Raw genomic sequence first — 19271 nt, forward strand, 5'->3', positions numbered from 1 at the left:
AGGGCACAGGTTGTTGACAGAATCAAACATATGCGTCACATATCAAAGAGTTTGATTTAGGACATTTGTCACCAAGCACTATAGAGGAAGTCTTACACACTGCTACTATTAAGACCAACTGATGACCGCAGTTTCATTATTATAGCCTTTTGAGCTTGACCTATTAGGTTTGCATTGACGTTTTACCGGAACGTGCTTGACCACAATGACCAACCTTGGTTACCAAGCTTCATTTCCTTTACATAATAAATTGAGCTAAACCTGTATATGCTGTACGTACCAGTAAAACAGTGTTGGTTGACCCAATCAGTCGGGTGTAATAATCGTACTGATAATATTAATATAGCATATCTGAACTATGATTTTATAGGCATTATGGCCTAATATAGAAATCTGATTCTGTGGCTGACTGACGCATCAGTTGGGTGCTCCAAGTTAAAGGAGGGAACATCGATCACCAAGCAACCATGACGGATTCTTTGCCACCTGTAGTTTCTGCTGTACCAAAAACTAACCCCGCGAAACCTTTGTTTAAAGTGATTTTATTAGGAGATGGAGGAGTGGGGAAATCGAGTCTTTTCATACGTCTGCGAAAAAATCATTTTACCCCAATCTTACCCAAAATTCTATCACTTGATTTCCACAAGAAAGACGTGGTCGTTGACTCCAAGGAAGTTGAGGTAGGTGTTCTTGTGTGTGATGTGCTGATCACCGGAGGGGTTGGGTATTTGGGACGTGAACGCGCATGTCTGGGGTACTTGCGCATGTGTAGGCCAATATGTGCAGGGTGTTTATTGTATGGGTGCGAGATGTGGTGGTATGTTTGTAGGGCTTGTGAATGGGTGAACTTTTCTGTGGGGGTGTTTGTATATCGATAGTTTTGTATTTGATGTGTTCGGCCAAGTTTATAGATACGATCGGGTACGTCCTGCTACAAAAATAATATACCAATTAAATAAACACCTACTAGTAATTACCCCCCCCCCCTTAACGAGGTGTCATAATGCGCATAAATAAATTCTGTCTGGACTACATATTCCAAATTTTGCATATGATCAATTATACCGTTTTGTAATAATACTTATTCATTAATGGGGTAATTACTTATTAGTAGGAGTTTATTATGATTTCTCAATTATATTGTTTAGTTCGAATTTTGGGACACATCTGGCAGTGAGCGGTACGACTCTGTGACACGAAACTACTACAGAGGGGTTCACGCTGCGCTCCTTGTCTTCGATTGCAACAGTCTAAACTCTCTAAGTCGCTTATATCATTGGATTGAAAACGTCAAGTTATACTCGGAATATGGTAAGTTAGTAGGTTGTTAAAGTTACGAGGGTTGGTCAGTATGTAATGAGAGTAGCACCATAATCATATGGATTATTTTCATAGCATTTCTCATGTGATCATAGAGAAATGCCATGAATTTATTACATATATGGGGTTACCAGTCAAGTCGCATTACATACTGACCGATCTTCATACCTCTTACATTTTTGTTCAGTTCAGTTTCTTGTTGCTTAGCGATTCGCTCAAGCCATTAGGTAGTCTCGGTTCCATATGGCTTGTGCTCTTTCGTCAATAAATAAACGTTATGGGAACATGCTCGGATAATGGTGTCTAATGGTGCGTAATTTTTCTTTCACATAGTCTACCTGAACTTAAGTTCTTTTTATCTCACGAATTTCTTTGATTAGCATTACTTTACCTCGTTGGAACTAAATCGGACATTCACGAGGCAGAGACTTCCGTCACCGATGACCAGATTGAGAATTTTTGCCAAACACATAAGCTCTATGGGAAATTCTGTATTTCTTCCAAAACTGGTGAGTCAAATTCTTGTTTTAACACGATTGTTTGATGCTTGTGTAACTATAGTGTCATTATTTAAAAAAGTGAACAAATATGGTGCCATTTATTCTGTTTGTATATCTTCAAGGGGTTGATATGTGTATTTTTCCATAATAAAATTTTAAAAAAAATATATAGTAATAATATAAATAGCGAACTCAACTTTCACACAATAAACAAATAGAATAAACCAGTAAAAACTATCGCATTATTATGTTGTTTAAAAAGGTGGTCATTGGGCATAATCAAATGAATGAGGGTATCCTTGGGTACATAATTTTGAAAAAGGGGCTCTTTGAGTACAATATTCAGTTCGTTTTCTAGAAAAAAAGGGGTCATTTGGGTAGCCGAAAAAGCCACTTGTAAAGTTGGGTTCCCCCGGATGTATTATACATTTTATATTTTATATTTCATATTAGGAGATGGAGTTGATGAAATGTGCGAGGAAATTGCTAGAACTTTACTCCAACGGAAGCGTGAAAGCTTCAAAGAAAATATGAGTGAGAATGGTCTGCAATATTCAATTAGCATGACAGAGAACCAGGAGGAGCAACATTGCGCATGTCTGAGGTGATAGTATCAAGCATACGCTTTGTACATATCTCAACGCGGGTTAAAGCAGAGAAAGTCTCTTGATGACTGTCCATGGGATAATCATTTGCTGAAAGTTCACTTATACGTGCGGATGTTTCGCGGACAATTGTCTTTGACAATCGGTGTATACCTTTCTTGACTGTTGCTTAGCAATTAATAGGCCTAGGGTTGGAAGAAAATCTTCATTATTACACATAACAAGGGTTTTATAAACTCCTCAACAAAGATATCTCCAATTATTCGTGGCATGCTTCAATTGTGTTGCATATCAATGGATAGCCACTTTATTTTCCTTTACAATGCCATCACATTTGAAACAATCACCCTTTTCACTCCTGAGTACACGTCACGTCTCGTGAATGTAGTGAGGTATCAAGCAAAATATGCTAAATTGGTAACCACAATAGCGGGTGGAAAGACCACACGCAGCCACAACGGCAGCCACCCAGCAAACAAAACGTTTCCGACACAATTCGTAAAAGGTTAAAAAAAAGGTTGCCAGAAACCGTTTAAATGTCGGGTTATATAAAAGGACATAACATGTGTTCATAACATTCAAAAAAATGTGTTGATAACCTACTGCAAATATTCTAACATAATGTTATTTAAGTGTTGACAAAGTATTTGGCAAAAAGTGGTTGCAAGACACATTTTTAAAACACTGTTGTAGTGTGTTTTCATATGAAACGTTTTAAAACGTTTCCATGACCTTTGTATATGTATATCCTGACATTTAATGTTATTAAAACGTTTTAACTATACCAAAACCCAAAATATAACAGGTTTAAAACGTTTTATGCTGCTCACCAGCCTGGTGACGTTGCTGTGGAGTGGTATTCCATTCTTCAACCAGGATTTGTCGTCATTCAATGAGGTTGCATTGGCTACTCCGTCACGCACAGCACAACGACCAAGCTGGTCCCACAAGTGTGTAATCGAGTTGAGGTATGGGCTGATGGCAGGTCATTCCATTCTCTTTCGTTGACTACCATTCTCTTTCGTTGAGTACCCAACTCGAAGGTAGATTATATTGACAAATTAGATCAAGTATTTCAAAACCACACCTCCATATATGATGATGTAATAATTGTAGGTGACTTTAATTTAGACTTATGTAAAAGGTATGAGGCAAGTAAAGTAAATACTCTTGCCACTCACAGTAACATGAAACAACTTATTAAAGATTATACAAGAATAACTGAAACAAGTAAAACTAAAATTGATTTAGCATTTGTTACCAAACCAGATAAGGTATCATCTTCAGGAGTTCATAATCTTGGTCTTTGTGATCATTGCATGATTTATATAATACGTAAAAATAAAGAAGTTAAACTTCCTCCAAATACAATTAAAACTCGTTCTTTCACAAAATTTAATCCTAAGAACATAAACTGGAATGAAATCAAAAATTATGATGATGTTAATAGTGCTTGGGATGTTTGGAAGCAAAAATTTAATGATGTTTGTGACAAACATGCCCCACTTAAAGAGAAAAGAATTAAAGGTCATCTTCCTGAGTGGATTAATGGGGATTACATTAAACTGACTAAAGATAGAGATTACTTCTTTTCAAAAGCACATAAAACTAATGATCCAGAAGATTGGAAGATGGCTAAGTCTTTAAGAAACAAAGTAAATAACTAAATAAACACTTAAAAAGAAATATTGTACTGATGCCATTGAAGAAAATGTAAATAATTCTACTAAGTTATGGAAAACAATAAAAAACTAATTCCAAGAAATAATGCAAGTGTCAGATCTGTTCAAACTGATGATGGGTTTACAACATGTAATAAAGACATTGCCAATGAATTCAACTCATTCTTTACATCAATTGGAATTACTCTGGCTCAAAAATCTGATAATGTAAATAAAAGTGATGATGCTAATGATGTTACTAATAATGAATGTAATAATGATGATGTATCTAGTAATTTCAATTTTGATTTTATTACTCCTTCTTTTGTATTTGACGAAATTTGTATTTTTTCTAATAAGAAATCTTCTGGTCTTGATAATTTCAATGTGAAACTTTTGAAACTTTCTGCACCAATTATATGTGACTCTCTTGCTTATATATGAAACCTTTCATTGTACACTTCTGTATTTCCTTCTGATTGGAAACTTGCAAAAGTCACACCTATTTATAAAGATGGTGACAAATCAGATGTAAGTAACTATAGACCTATCTCTGTATTAAGTATTATTTCTAAGATTTTGGAACGTGCTGTTCATAATCAATTATATTCTTATTTATCTAAACATGGTATTCTTCATTCATCTCAATCTGGTTTTAGGAATAACCACTCAACCACTACAACCCTTCTTGACACCTCTGACTACATTCTTAAAAATATGAATGATGGAAAATTAACTGGTGCAATTTTCCTTGACCTCAAGAAGGCTTTTGATACCATTAATCATAGTCTTCTAATTAACAAATTAAAGCAATGTGGTATTTCTGGCTCATGTCTAAAATGGTTTATATCTTATCTTAGTAATAGGTCACAAGCTTTTAATATTTCTTCTACTATGTCTGACTTTAAAGATGTGAATATTGGTATTCCGCAAGGTACAATCTTAAGGCCTTTATTGTTTATGATTTTTGTAAATTCACTTCCAAACTCTGTTAACTGTAAAACTATAATGTATGCAGATGACACAACTCTTATATGTAGTTCTAATGATTCATCACTTCTTCAAGCAGAATTAAATTATAATTTGTCTAATGTTGCCTCTTGGTTGAATGAAAACAATCTCACATTGAATATCAAGAAAACAAAACTCATGATTTTTGGCACAAGTTATATGTTGGATACATTTGATGATATTGATGTTTCGTACAATGGTAATAATATTGAAAGAGTTGATAAAGTATCTTGGGGTTGTATTTGATGAATTATTATCTTGGAATGAACATGTAAGCCATATTTCTTCTAATATCTCAAAGCGCATTGGCATAATCCGTAGACTTAGGTATTATCTTCCAAATGATACCCTTAAAATGCTTGCCAATGCCCTTGTCATGCCACACTTTGACTATTGTAGTCCTGTTTGGACAAATTGCATTACTCGTTGACTGCCGATAAAACGCCCAATAAAGACTTAGTCACCGGACCGCGCCGGCCAGTTAAAGTACATGCCCTATCACACCACTCCACACCATACATAAATTCTCCCAGTCACATTTCCCAAATATGAAATTTAAAAAAGTCAAATTTTAATTTACTTCTTTTAAAGTTTGGCAGAGGCGGGGTTCGAACTCACGGCGCAACGCTTAGTACTCTATGAGCCTAGCGCCTTAGACCACTCGGCCACTTGTCTTATTGTTATTCATCTGAAACTTATTTAAAAATATAATCGCAACTTCAACATAGGCCTACCACGTGACAAGCAAAGGCAGAAAACGTATTATATTTTGGAATTTTATCTGCTTAAAACATTAATGTGTATTATAATAGAGCTACCATTATTTATATTGTTGAATTCTCAAGCGCATAGAGACAATTAATACGAGCGTCCTATGATACATACACAATACATAAAATCGATTTTGATCTTCGGCATTACTCGGTGACCTCCGATAAAACGCCCAATAACGCCGGTCAGTTAAAAAAATGCTTAAGTACATGCCCTATTGAGATAAGCAATCCTTTTGTGATATGTCCATTCATCCATATAATAATAGCAATCAGATTTTTGGATGGATGTTTACACAGTGATTGGAGAAGAAGCTATGTAAATAATCAAAAGTACATGTCTACAAATTGACAAGGACAACTCCTTTTGTCAAAATTGTTTTCACCTATTGCTCAGTATGTTAATTAATCCGATTAATTACGTAATTTCGCCAGCGTATGATATATCAGTACTAATAATAATATGTAGGCCCAAGGAGGTTAGATATAGAAAGAAGAGGAAATAGATTACGTATCGCATATTGGTCCTTTGTGCCTATTCAGCATCGAAGTGGTTACGTAATTCTCTTGGTTACCGGATCACGCTACTTTGGTATGCCTTCGAGTGCCATATACTTTATGTGGTGATCATTTCGATCGTGGTTCATTACTCTAGCGCGTGATCCCGTTGACATAGTAACATTACGTAACTTCGATACTGAATTACTTAGAGTTTCCGGGAGGAAGAAAAAAAGGAAGGATGGGGGGGAGGAGAGAGAGAGGGAGACCGATGGAGTCACAGGGCTCTAAATTACATAGGCGTAGATAAATGACTGACTATCATTGAGGACTGAGTTCCGCAGTCTAGTGTATTGGTTTGTGTCGAAATTAACCTCATATTTGGCCATTTTATAGCCACAAAATGTGATTTTTAGCGCTTTGCGCGAATGACAATTTTTACTAATTTGACCTCAGATGACCCCTGGCGACCCCCAAAATGACCTTCCAAAAATTTGTCTCTAAATGTTGACTGTACCCACCAAGTTTCATGCCCATATGACAGTTTTTAGTAATTTGACCTCAGATGACCCCTGGGAGGGGACCCCGTGGGTCAGATGACTTAACGAACATAAACATCTTCTTGCCAGCACAGAACTATACCCACCCACCGAGTTTGAGCCCCGTACGACCTAGTTTCATGCCCATATGACAGTTTTTAGTCATTTGACCTCAAATGACCCCTGGGAGGGGGCCCTGGGGTCGGATGACTTAACGAACACAAACTTCTTCTTGCCAGGACAGAACTATACCCACCCACCGAGTTTGAGCCTCGTACGACCTAGTTTCATGCCCATATGACAGTTTTTAGTCATTTGACCTCAAATGACCCCTGGGAGGGGGCCCCGGGGTCGGATGACTTAACGAACATAAACTTCTTCTTGCCAGGACAGAACTACACCCACCCACCGAGTTTGAGCCTCGTACGACCTAGTTTCATGCCCATATGACAGTTTTTAGTCATTTGAACACAAATGACCCCTGGGAGGGGGCCCGGGGTCGGATGACTTAACGAACATAAACTTCTTCTTGCCAGGACAGAGCTACATCCACCCACCGAGTTTGAGCCCCGTACGACCTACGACGGCCTCACATAGCAGTCACAGACAAAACCTAAATCTACAGAATTACTCGTCGATACTCGAAAGAGCTCAAAATAAATAAATTAGAAAATTTTCTTGATGTCCTTTAACATGTTTTCATAGTTAACCATCGTTAGCCATGGAAATCTATCATGAGAACTGACCGGTGACTAAGTCCGATTTATTGGGACGTTTATCGGCAGTCAACGAGTAACACCCTTTCAACTTCACTTCAAGTGCACCATAATAGACTTGCTCGTACTCTTTTGTCAGCAGATATAAGAACTCCTATTAATGATATGATGGAGTCTCTTAACTGGGATCAACTACATACAAGATGGGAAAAACAACTTCTGATAATTGTTTTCAAGTGCCTTACCCATAATGCACCATCTTACTTATCCTCTCAATTTATTTATATGCAATCTCTTCATACTCATGGTACCAGAAGCCAAACTTTCAATTCTCTTGCCATTCCAAAATGGAACATAAATCCTGGCAAGAGAACTTTTCACTACAGATCATGTTATGCTTGGAATGAACTCCCTCAAGATATCCGCAGAAACTTTTCTTGCATGACCCTTAATACTTTTAAAACCTGTATTTCAGATTTGTGATTAGATTTTATCAATTTCCACAAATTTATTCAACTTTTTGTCTTTTCTTTATATCTGATTGCCAAACATGTACATTGTTATAATATTATCAGTATTTAATCATGTAACCATTGGTGTTACCAGACCTGGTGTAAAAATGAACCTGATGTACAATGTAACTAATGTATCATGTCACTTTTGTTTCCATGCATTGCTTTTAATTTAATTTATATTAACCTCTGTTATGAAATTGTACAATGTATATATATGTATATTGTGAATTGTCACTCAGGGCCCCCTTGGAGATCAGTACTAGTTACTGAAGGGGCTACCCTGGTTAAAGAAAGATTAAATAAATAAATACTCTGACTCTGTGGGGGCGAGCGTTGTCACTTGGAGGATTGCATTAGGTCCTAGATTGTGAAGATATGGGATTGCAGCTTGCTGCACAGAATGGTATATTTGGCACATTCTGTACATTCACATGACGTGTAATCAGTCGTGTCATTGTAAAGGGGAACACAGTTGGTATCCATTGATATGCAACACGATATGAACATGTCACAAATACTTGGAAATATAGATACTTGAAAAAACTTTCAAAACTTTTGCTGAGGAGTTTTTTACTACTACGACAAACAGAGTAATAGTGTAATACGAATATAAAGGACGCATTAACTTCGTGTTCTACAAAACCAAACTGAAGCCTGACAGGAATTCATGTGCAAATAAAATATGAACGATTAATGCACTACTGGGGGTTGAGAGGTACCACTGGGGAGGGGGCAAAGCTGACCTTTTAACATAGGTCTCAATTGTACTTTACCTATTTTGCTGTGTTACCTAAGAAATGAAACATCCTAGATGGTGCAATCCTATCCTTATTGAACAGTTTTATCAAAACGAACTTCTTTTGTCAACATCGGAGGACTTTGAAGTTTTTGACCCTGATAGAGCCAATAACCTAACCTTTGACCTTTTCGGTTATAAGTCAAGAACGGTATGTCCTAGATTTAAAAAAAATATACATTTTCTGAATCCTTATGACTAGAGGAAAATATTGGAATGGTTTCTAACCCTAATTCGATGACCTTTCGCGCCAAAAGCTACTCCGGTTCAATTGCTATCATGCATTTTTGTGGAGTCAGGCTCATATACTATTTTTGATATTTTTCAGTCCTCGAAGTAAACTTAATTAATCTAATGATAATGTACTTAAGGTGTATACTTAAGGTGTATGTAGCTGTGATGAAAAGCCTACGATCATTAAAAAAATTGACATCTCGTATTGAAGCTTTATTTTTTCCCAAACATTTTAGGTCTTTTGGCGTAAAATGTGTACATTCAATGCGAAAGGTCAAAATTTGTAAGTGATTTTTGTATTATATCGCGAATTAAAAATCAGAAGGACATTCCTCGTATTCAGAATGCAATTCGATATGTCTGATGTGCTCTCATGTCCTCGAAAAAAATACTGTGCTTTGCTAAACGAGCCCTTGATAACATTCAAAAACATGTTTGAATACTTGCTGGGAAACATTACAACATACTAGTTCATCCGTAGCTGTGAGAGCAACCGGTTCATGTTATATTGAGGATTTTTGTACCACTTTAAGCCCGATTGGTCATACTCTAACATTTGACCCCATATGACCTTTGACCTCAAGTGACCTCGATTTGATTTTGTTCATGCTCCCATAATAAGGAGAATTACTTTCACTAAGTTTAAGTCAATAGGGCGACGTTTAAAATTTCGCCCCTGGATGACCTTTGCGGATGACCTTGATTATATTTTTACACGTTCCCCTCATATGCGCCCTGAGATCTTTTTGATGAATTTTGCGCGGTATAAATACGCTCCATTATTATTATTATTATTATTATTATTATTATTATTATTATTATTATTATTATTATTATTATTATTATTATTATTATTATTATTATTATTATTATTATTATTATTATATGCAGGATTCCCCCCACCAAGTTTAAGCCTGATCAGACGAAGTTTGAAATTTGAACTCTCCGTCATGACCTTTGACCTCGGTTGACCTTCATTTTATTTCGCACATATATTTCCCTGATATCAAGGATTGCACCCACCAAATTTAAGCCCGGTCGGACAAAGTTTGAAACATTAACCCTCCGTGATGACATTTGACCTTGGTTGACCTCAATCTCATTTCACACATAATATATGCCCCGGGTATTATATAAGTATTCCGCCCACAAAGTTTGAGCCCGATCGGACAAAGTTTAAAATCCACGACCTTTGACCTTGACCTCCGATGCGACCCTCGGATATTCCTCGGTTCCAAATGCAAAATGTTTAGATTTTTCACAATGCCCTCCAAATAACTGATGCGCAGTTATTAACCTCATTCACAACCGTCGCTTTTATCTCTTAATTTTACAAAATAACAAATAGCCGGACAGACAGACACACCCACCCCACACCCCCTGGCAGAAAGGGCAGGTAACTTGTTGGGGGATATTTGACCCATGCTTTCGCCACTGATAAGCTAGCTAAGTTAGTTCTCCATAATAATATGCTTCATGCATGACATCAACATGTTTGTCCCTCATTTCCCTCATGTGGGATATTCAAATACGTTATTATTATTTTCATTTTAAAACTTTTAAACTTGGCCCTCGTGTTACGAACTGGCATGAATGGCACTATTAGTTTTTATACATTTTTCGTTTTTATAAATGTATTAGCCTAGTATAATATTTTTTAACTTGACGAGGGCGCCTAGTATTGCTAATTATCTGTTGCCTTACCGTTTTCTTCCCGAACTATATGGTGTTTTATTTATACGTACATACCAATATAAACCACAATATTTAATATTTTTCATTTCAAATTCAAGCACAAAGTCCACGTATTCATCAATTCCGAGTTGGTAAGGTTATCTTGCTTCCATGTTTGTTCTAACCCTATCAAAATGCCACTATTATCGTACACAGCTGAAATCTACGGAACGGTAGACAAAAGTAATGTGTACATATAGATTGTACGATGGTCCATTGGGAACGCGCCTAGTAAATTTAACGCTTTCAATTGAAAATCAGTACTCACAGTAGAGTCCTTTTGATTGGTGCATGAGCAGCAGTTAGCGTTGGCATAACGGTTGCGATGCTTCATACGCCGTACCACTTGCGCCCGCTCCACATTGTTACTTACAGAGGATACTGGCTGTGTATTGACCATGTGTAAGAGTCGAGTATTTAGAATTCAATGCATATATTTTAATTATTTACCAAAACTCTTTGTTAAACAATATCATCTTTCAGCTGTTCCTTTTTTCAGTTTGAGAAATGAATTTGATGGCCTGAAAATCTGCAATGTTATTTAACCTCTGATTTCAAATGCGTAACATTTGATGCCATCAGGGTTGAAAACTGAATTATAAACTAAGGTTGACTTGAGTTAGGCAAGGTAATACCAAGGATTATTAAAATACAACAATAGTACTTGGGTTGATGCACACCTAGTCACCATTTTAGAAGAATCAAGATGACAGAAGCAGAAAAGGAAAAGGTCAGAATTTTCGATGTTATTTTGCTTGGCAATGCAAACGTGGGTAAGACGTCCATCTTTACGAGATATGACGGCAAGGAATTCGGCAGTCAAGTCAAATCTGGAGTGGAAAGTGTCAAACGTGATTTCAAGGTGGATAGTGGTGGATCAGTGACAGTGAGTATATCCTGGGACAAACAACTGAATGGATGGGATAATTAAAAACGTTATCAGAAACTTTCTGTGCAAAATACTAGTAGTTTGTGGAACTTCATCACCAAATAATCACTAACGAATTTGGTTAAACTCTCTCCCGTCTATTGGTAATAACTCACTCTTGTGTGACTGTGTTTATTGGTATACTTAGCGTTGGCAGAGATTAAATGTAGGTTAACCATGGCTTCCGAATTCAACAGCCTCGTTCGCGCGATAATCGCCTTTTATGCTTTCTCCATTTTGATGTCAAAATTTTGTCTTTATTTGATTGCTTTCACTTTTGTCATTAATTTTGTCCGCTTGTTCATATAGCACGTATGCTTGTTCCAAAAGGCACTAAAAATTTTGCAAAAAGCTAATTTATCTAAAAATACTATCGAGTTATAATTATGAATATTATGTTAATATTTCCACACAAACGGAGGACTTGTTCATATATGATTACTGAAATAATGCAGACGTCAATACGCATTTCGGCCCTGATAAAATGATCTAACTTGAAAATCGCTGTTTTGAGAAAAAGAGCTTTTAAGTTTGAACACTTGACGTTTTTCTTTTTGAATAAGATAAATTATTAAACACATCTAATATCTTAGAAAATATAAAAATCTTATTATTTGCAAAAATTTTGGCTAATTTGGTTGAGTAATTTTGAAATAACAACCATTTTTAGGGACATTAAAGACGCATTAATTTGGTAAAATGATCTACCTTGAGATTGTTTTGCCATGTTATCATTAATGTGTGGGGGTTTGTCTGGCGCTCGCTAGAGGGTCTTATGGATGGCGGAAACCTTCAAAATACGTCTAAGAATACGCCTAAGAATACGCCTAACCTTAGACGTCTAAGATGCAATCTTAGACGTCTAAGATACATTCTTAGGCGTCTAAGATGCGTCTAAGAAATTCGCGGTAGACTTAAATCAACGAATCCTAGAAATCCCAAACAACCAATCATCTTAGGCGTATTGACCATTTGACCGTGACTAGTGATGGACGGTATCGCAAATTCGATCAAAACGTACAACGGACGCTGTGCGTTGGAGAATATTTCGAACAAGGGCTGGGTGGCGTGTTGTTAATAAACTCCTTTTCGCTCCATAGCCACCCGCGTCAATCCCAAAGAGAAAGGGGTGATGGGGTGGGAGGGGGATAGGGTACATGTTCTCCCACCTTTCGGCACAGTGGCCCATTGTTTTGTTCTTTTCAGGCGGAACAATGCATTACATAATAGGCTTTTTTTTTTTTGAACATAATCTAGCAGTTGATGTTGTTGTTGCAAACTGATAAAACTTGAATTTGTTTAAATATTTTGTTTTTCTGATGACTTGCAGTTAATGTATGATTTCTATTTGTGTGGCTATAGTGTAAATGATGATGATAATGATGATGATGATGATGGTGTTGTTGTTGTTGTTATTGATGATGATGTTGATGATGATGATGATGATGATGATGATGATGATGATGATGATGATGATGATGATGGATAATACAAATAATGTCAGATGATTATTAGAGTCGTGGTGGTGATGATGATGGCAGTGATGAGGGATTAAATTTAGTATGAAATTTTCACCCCCCTGCACTCCACCCAGTCAATGTTGTTTTGATACTGAGATAGGAACGGACTAGTATTGGCTCCAACATTGATTGGGGGAGGGGTTACAAGCAATATGAAACATTAATGTTTGCCACTCATGTTACTTGTAATGTTTAAACAAAGAGCACGTGTCTATGGTGTCACCCTGCTCACTTTTCATGTATGTTTTTTCTTAACATGTATGCTATGACTGAGCCAAAATACACAGTTAAGAGACCTCGATACCTCCATTCAACAAGAAAGTTAACCTGACGGTGTAGGGTATGATGCGTTTATATCCAATACGTTCAGAGGTCAAGTTATTACTGCACACACATTATAAGGTCAACCAACTATGTCTTTATAATTCGAACAGCGTGTGACATATTTTCGCCAAGGCCAAAAATCGTCTTGTATAATTGAAGAGATCAGATATGCATAATTTCAGTCTGCAAAGTGCAAGAAGACAAGAGGTCAAATTTTCTATGTTAAAAATAGAATCATGGAGGTATATAAATATATGCTAGGCATGTTTGTTCCTCTTTGTTGTTTGTGTATTAATTTTCATCATCATCATAATCATCATCATCATATCATCATCGTCGTCGTCGTCGTCATCATGCTTATCAACATTAATACCTGACTACTACTAGCCACACCAAAACAGCACACCAAACCAACGAAAATAAAATCAAACCAATTAATCAATTTTGCTGCAAGTCCTCATCTCAGAGAAAATCACATTGGTGATACCGTCCATCACAAAATATCAATCTTAGACGTGTAAGAATTCTTAGGCGTGTAAAATCTTAGGCGTCTAAGATTTCATTGGTCAATAATTGAATACGCCTAAGATGATTGGTTGTTTGGGATTTCTGGTCCTGTGATTCGTTGATTTAAGTCTGCCGCGAAGTTCTTAGACGCCTAAGATTGCATCTTAGACGCCTAAGATTGCATCTTAGATGCCTAAGAATGCCTCTTAGACGTCTAAGATTGCATCTTAGACGTCTAAGGTTAGGCGTATTCTTAGGTGTATTCTTGGGCGTATTTTGAAGGTTTCCGTCATCCATAGGGTCTTGGCTAATGCGGTAAAATGATCTAACTTTGAGATAGCTCATTTTACCACATTAAATACACGGAAAGTGACAAAAAAGTGTCAAGATAGGTTCTGCTATTTTCAAAATGAAGCATGGTGGTGATTTGAGGATGTCACCAATGGAAAGAGCACCCTCACATTATCCAAGATATGGATTTATCTCAAAATGTCCCAATTTCAAGTTAGCTTCGTTCTACCAAACCAGGGCCGATTTACATTTGAGGTTCAACTCTCTAACAGATTAAATTGCACGATACGGCTGGGATGGAGAGAATGCGGTCAATCACACGTAGCTATTACCAACATACCCATGCCGCTATTCTTGTATATGCTGTAGACGATATTCAATCCTATAGGGACCTTATTGAATGGGAAAATGACTTACGTGAATATGAAACCACAAAAACATCGGGTAAGTTCAATTAATTTTTTTATCCATCATTTGTTAATTGAGAAGAATAATGACGTTTAATTCTCGTTGCGCCACCTCGGCCGAAAATCACAATACATCACTTAGACTCGCGGATATGAGTCTTTTGGTATTATGAAAAGAGTTAATGATTTTGACAGACGATGGTGGACTACATTATTCAATGTGGCAACAGCCAAAAGCGTAAACAAAACAGACAATATGACGGCAACACTGCCTGCACGATGGACGCAATTATTTTTTTAGAACCAAGAGGCGATTTAGCTCTATTGGCCGGGTGGCCCCATTACAGAAAAAAAAAGCACAAAATATATTTCCCAGTGCAATATATACATTTTCACTTGAAAATAAATAATTTTAAATTCAAAGAAAAAAGAAGAAGAAAAATTTTTAATCACCGCCGGGGAGGAGAATCGATCTCGGACCTTATGCGTGGGAGGCGAGCTTAGTAACCACTACACTACGTATTCTCATTGACAAACGTAGGGGAAATTTTCAGTATATATCGTAACATATCGTGCGTTATTCATACAAAAAAAAATATAAAAAACAGTACTTACAATGAGGTTCACTGGCGAACCTCAACGGATTTAGACTGATAAAATAGTGCTTAATAACATACGTACAGTTTTGGAATAATTTGAGACATTTTTGTGTTTACGTGTAAAACCAATGACAACGTCAAAATTGAGCCAATCTTGGCCGGCCCCCCCTGGATTTTGAGATGCAGTGCTTAAGGAGGCCTCTATAAGTGACATGAAAAGACAGGAAACAAATGCCTGTATCCTAGCAAAAACATGTACAAGCTTTAACCATTAGAAATACTGTAATGGAAAGGAGTTCAAATACACTGGCCATATTTTCAGGAAATCTCGAGGAGCAAAGAAACTTTTTTTACGCAAGATCCGGAAGGAAGGTGTGGAAGGGGACGTCCATCGACATCTTGGACTAATGACGTAATGCCGGTTTCTAACCAAGGATTGCATGGTGCGATGCACTTGGAATCAGATCGATCTCGATGAATAAATGAGGAATGGTAGGACCCAGTAGCGCCTTCAGTGTACTATTAACTAAATCAGACCCCATCCCATGTTATAGGGAGTTCGGTTTCATAGATGAACACTGCTTTGAACATGTTATTTCCATTCTAGTTTTCAGGTTCCTAGTAGGCAATAAAACAGATCTTGATATGGACACCCGCATTGACACACAAATCCAAGGTGATATAGAAGCATTTTGCCGAGAACATAATGTAAACCAATGTTTCATGACATCAGCAAAGACAGGTAGGTAAAGTGCTAAATCTGATCTGAGTAAATACCTTATTGCCATGTTTAAACAATTAGGTTTTAAGAATTTTTGCGAAAATCGTCACAACATCCATTAGCAAAATGGGAAGACTATCAGTTTTTTAGACCGTGAGCAGCATTGGTTTGAGCGCGGTGTGAAAGAGGCTATCTGGGTGAGATCGGAGCAACCATCTCTCAACCGTGGAGGAGGCCTCCGGGCCAAGCTGTCACACGGCTGGGACCGAATCATAAAGGACATTCCTCGTCGCTTGTCATCAATACCGAAAGTGTCCGGTACTCAAGGTCATTTGCATCACAACCCAGCTGAAGACTGAAGGTTTAAGTCGCAACGTTGGTTCGTCTGTTAAAAATAGATATGTATGTTTACCAGATTTAAATTAAATCTTAACATCCATTAGCAACTTGTAATATAATGATTATTAGCATGATTAGGCGATGTCAAAAAATGGCAAATTGTGTTCGTTCAATTGGCCATTCGAGTGTAGGAAGTATATGTAACATAGAATGCTGGTTATTCAGTCCTCTGATTAATAATAACATGATATGCATATACTATACTTCTACAAAATTGGCACCTTAATTGGCATTTAATCAGTCAGCATGTCCGTAGATTTCTCTTTTATCATACTGCAGTTATAACTGCTCATTTTCATATACACAATACACAGTGCTCTCACCATTGACGCGTGACCTCTACAGACAGTGTATGTTAGAGGCCATTGCCTAGTTAACGTCATTGTGTGTAAAATAACCAGCCAATATTGTTTGTACTCTCTGAAATTCTAGAAAATATAGTTTTACAATATGTCCTAAAATTTTAGCTAATTTTGATATTTGGACTTTGGTGTTTTTGAAAGGAAGGGCACGGCATGCCTGCAAAATTCCGTGTGTAAATCCAATGCAACTTTTAGTGACTACCACTCACTTGTAGACCGCTCTCTTCTGAAGGGCATTAAAGCTAAACCACTTAAAGTCAATCACGAATAATGTAGTCCTATACATTATTACATGTAGGCTACAAACTGAGTAGGTGGGGCATCTGCAAATATTCTTACTTCCCTGATATGTAAATGACAGATAATAGCAAAACAGCTCCCATATCTGGCCATAACTTCAGTGCAGCGTCAGTGCGGCGAGCCAGGGGATTTCAAGTGGGTGATTATTGATTGGCAAGTGCCATATTTGGGCATAAGTGCGGTCCACCATTCAATGTGAAGGATAGACTAGACTTTATCGATTGATTTGGCTGGAGTAATTTCATGTTAACCAGGTTTAAGTACTGCAAAGGTCGAATCATATTTGCTGTGCAGCATAGGTCATTGCATACTATTATTTTCATCGATTGGAACAACAACTAGAACTTTGCCATACTTAATTGGTAATCCGCTGCATTCCATAGTGGCGTATAGTGATTTTTGGTCATTTTGTTTTTCGAAAATGTCAGACCTATACGCCACATGTCATAGTGACGTATCAGATAATAATCATATCAGCTAGCAACGCCTGGGAAATACACGCTATTAAGATCAATATTATACTGTATTATACTTTTTGGCAGCTGTGAATATATATGAGCCCAGTCATGCATGAAAGCATTGTTGGGTTCAAGTTCTCAGTCAGTATCGGTATGGTAGTTGTGCCAAGACTCATTTTACAATGTAATCTGATAATTATTTTTGGAAGATATAAGGCCAAATGTTTACGTGTCATAACACTGAGTATACTCTCAGTCATCAGGGTTTTTGGTTGAATTTTTTGGTTGACATAAATTAATTTTATGATTTATCACAAACGTGTTATGATGCCAAAAATGCTATCAACACACTCATAGAAATTGTTCGTTGGCATTACTCAGTAAGTTGATGTAAGTCTTTGCGTCAACTTTCCGATTAATGCCAACGCGTACAATTTTGAGTAACGCGCTTACTTTATTGAGTTGTTACAACTCAGAAAATGAAACTAGCCTAGGTTAGCATAATTTTCTAGAGGTGTGCTATAGTATACAAAATTTTGCACTGATTACAAAAATAAATATTTGAATACTGCTAATTGTGCAGAAAATGATCCAATTACGTGAATTAAGTACCAAATTGGAATAACTCAAAACAATAAGTACCAGTAACTTAATATGAACGAGTTACATCAACATGTTGAGTTACCATTACTCAACTAATTGGTTCTTTGAACCTTGTTTATTTTTCCAAGTTCCCTGAACTTGAATTCAGAAAGTTGGCATTACTTAAAAAGTTGACGCAGCGACTTACATCAACTTTTAAGTAATGCCAACAAAGTTAATTAGTTGACGGAACTTTTTGAGCTTTTTCAGCATTTTTAAGTTCGGATAACTAAATGAATTTTGTTTTGGCAACTTTTACACTATTTTTGAGTTGTCCAAACTGACTCCTTTTGAATTGTGCCTTCAAGGCGAACAAGTCATTTCTATGAGTGCATGGATGGAGATTGCGACCATATTTGTACAGAAATGCTACCTAATAATTAAGTTATTTTAGTGAAAATACATATTTGGTTAATACAATTGTGTCATTTATTTAGGTGATGGTATCGAGGATGTTTTCAAGCATATAGCAAATCGTTTGGCCCCAACCACTCATAGGAGATGGAGTACAGCCAACACTGATACGGTGGATCTGGGATTACAGACAAAAACGTACATTACCGATTCGTCATCATGCCGTTGTTAGGTATGAACGATGGCAGGTACTCAACATACATACTGACTATATATTCGTTACTACGCATGACACACAAGTGAAATTGTATAGGTTACATAAAAGGGATCGCAACTTCGCAAGACTTGATATTTTCGTTTTCTGCCCCATGTGCCTATTTTTTTCCGGGAGGTAGAAAATGCCCAATACTTTCATTTCGATATATTATCGGCCTTAACTTAAAAAACCGGAAGATCTAATAATTATGATTATTAGCTTCCTTGACTCATTTCCATTAAAAATCAATGTATCTATATTAAGTACTGCTGGAAAATATACAGCTCCTGCCAGCCCGCTCCTC

The 19271-nt window shown here is 36.9% G+C and overlaps 2 protein-coding genes across 2 annotated transcripts; both read left to right on the plus strand.

The window, feature by feature from the left end:
- Nucleotides 1–298: 298 nt before the first annotated feature.
- On the plus strand, nucleotides 299–3722 carry LOC140137670 (ras-related protein Rab-13-like). The gene is made up of 4 exons (XM_072159418.1): nucleotides 299–680; nucleotides 1149–1311; nucleotides 1701–1829; nucleotides 2274–3722. The coding sequence occupies exons 1-4, from the start codon at nucleotides 468–470 to the stop codon at nucleotides 2426–2428; spliced, it is 660 nt and encodes a 219-aa protein (XP_072015519.1). The 5' UTR covers nucleotides 299–467; the 3' UTR covers nucleotides 2429–3722.
- Nucleotides 3723–14774: 11052 nt separating this feature from the next.
- On the plus strand, nucleotides 14775–18943 carry LOC140144974 (ras-related protein Rab-9A-like). The gene is made up of 3 exons (XM_072166769.1): nucleotides 14775–14913; nucleotides 16083–16217; nucleotides 18795–18943. The coding sequence occupies exons 1-3, from the start codon at nucleotides 14775–14777 to the stop codon at nucleotides 18941–18943; spliced, it is 423 nt and encodes a 140-aa protein (XP_072022870.1).
- Nucleotides 18944–19271: the final 328 nt, after the last annotated feature.

This window comes from Amphiura filiformis, chromosome 2 (assembly GCF_039555335.1).
Source record: "Amphiura filiformis chromosome 2, Afil_fr2py, whole genome shotgun sequence".
Classification (NCBI taxonomy): Eukaryota; Metazoa; Echinodermata; class Ophiuroidea; order Amphilepidida; family Amphiuridae; genus Amphiura; species Amphiura filiformis.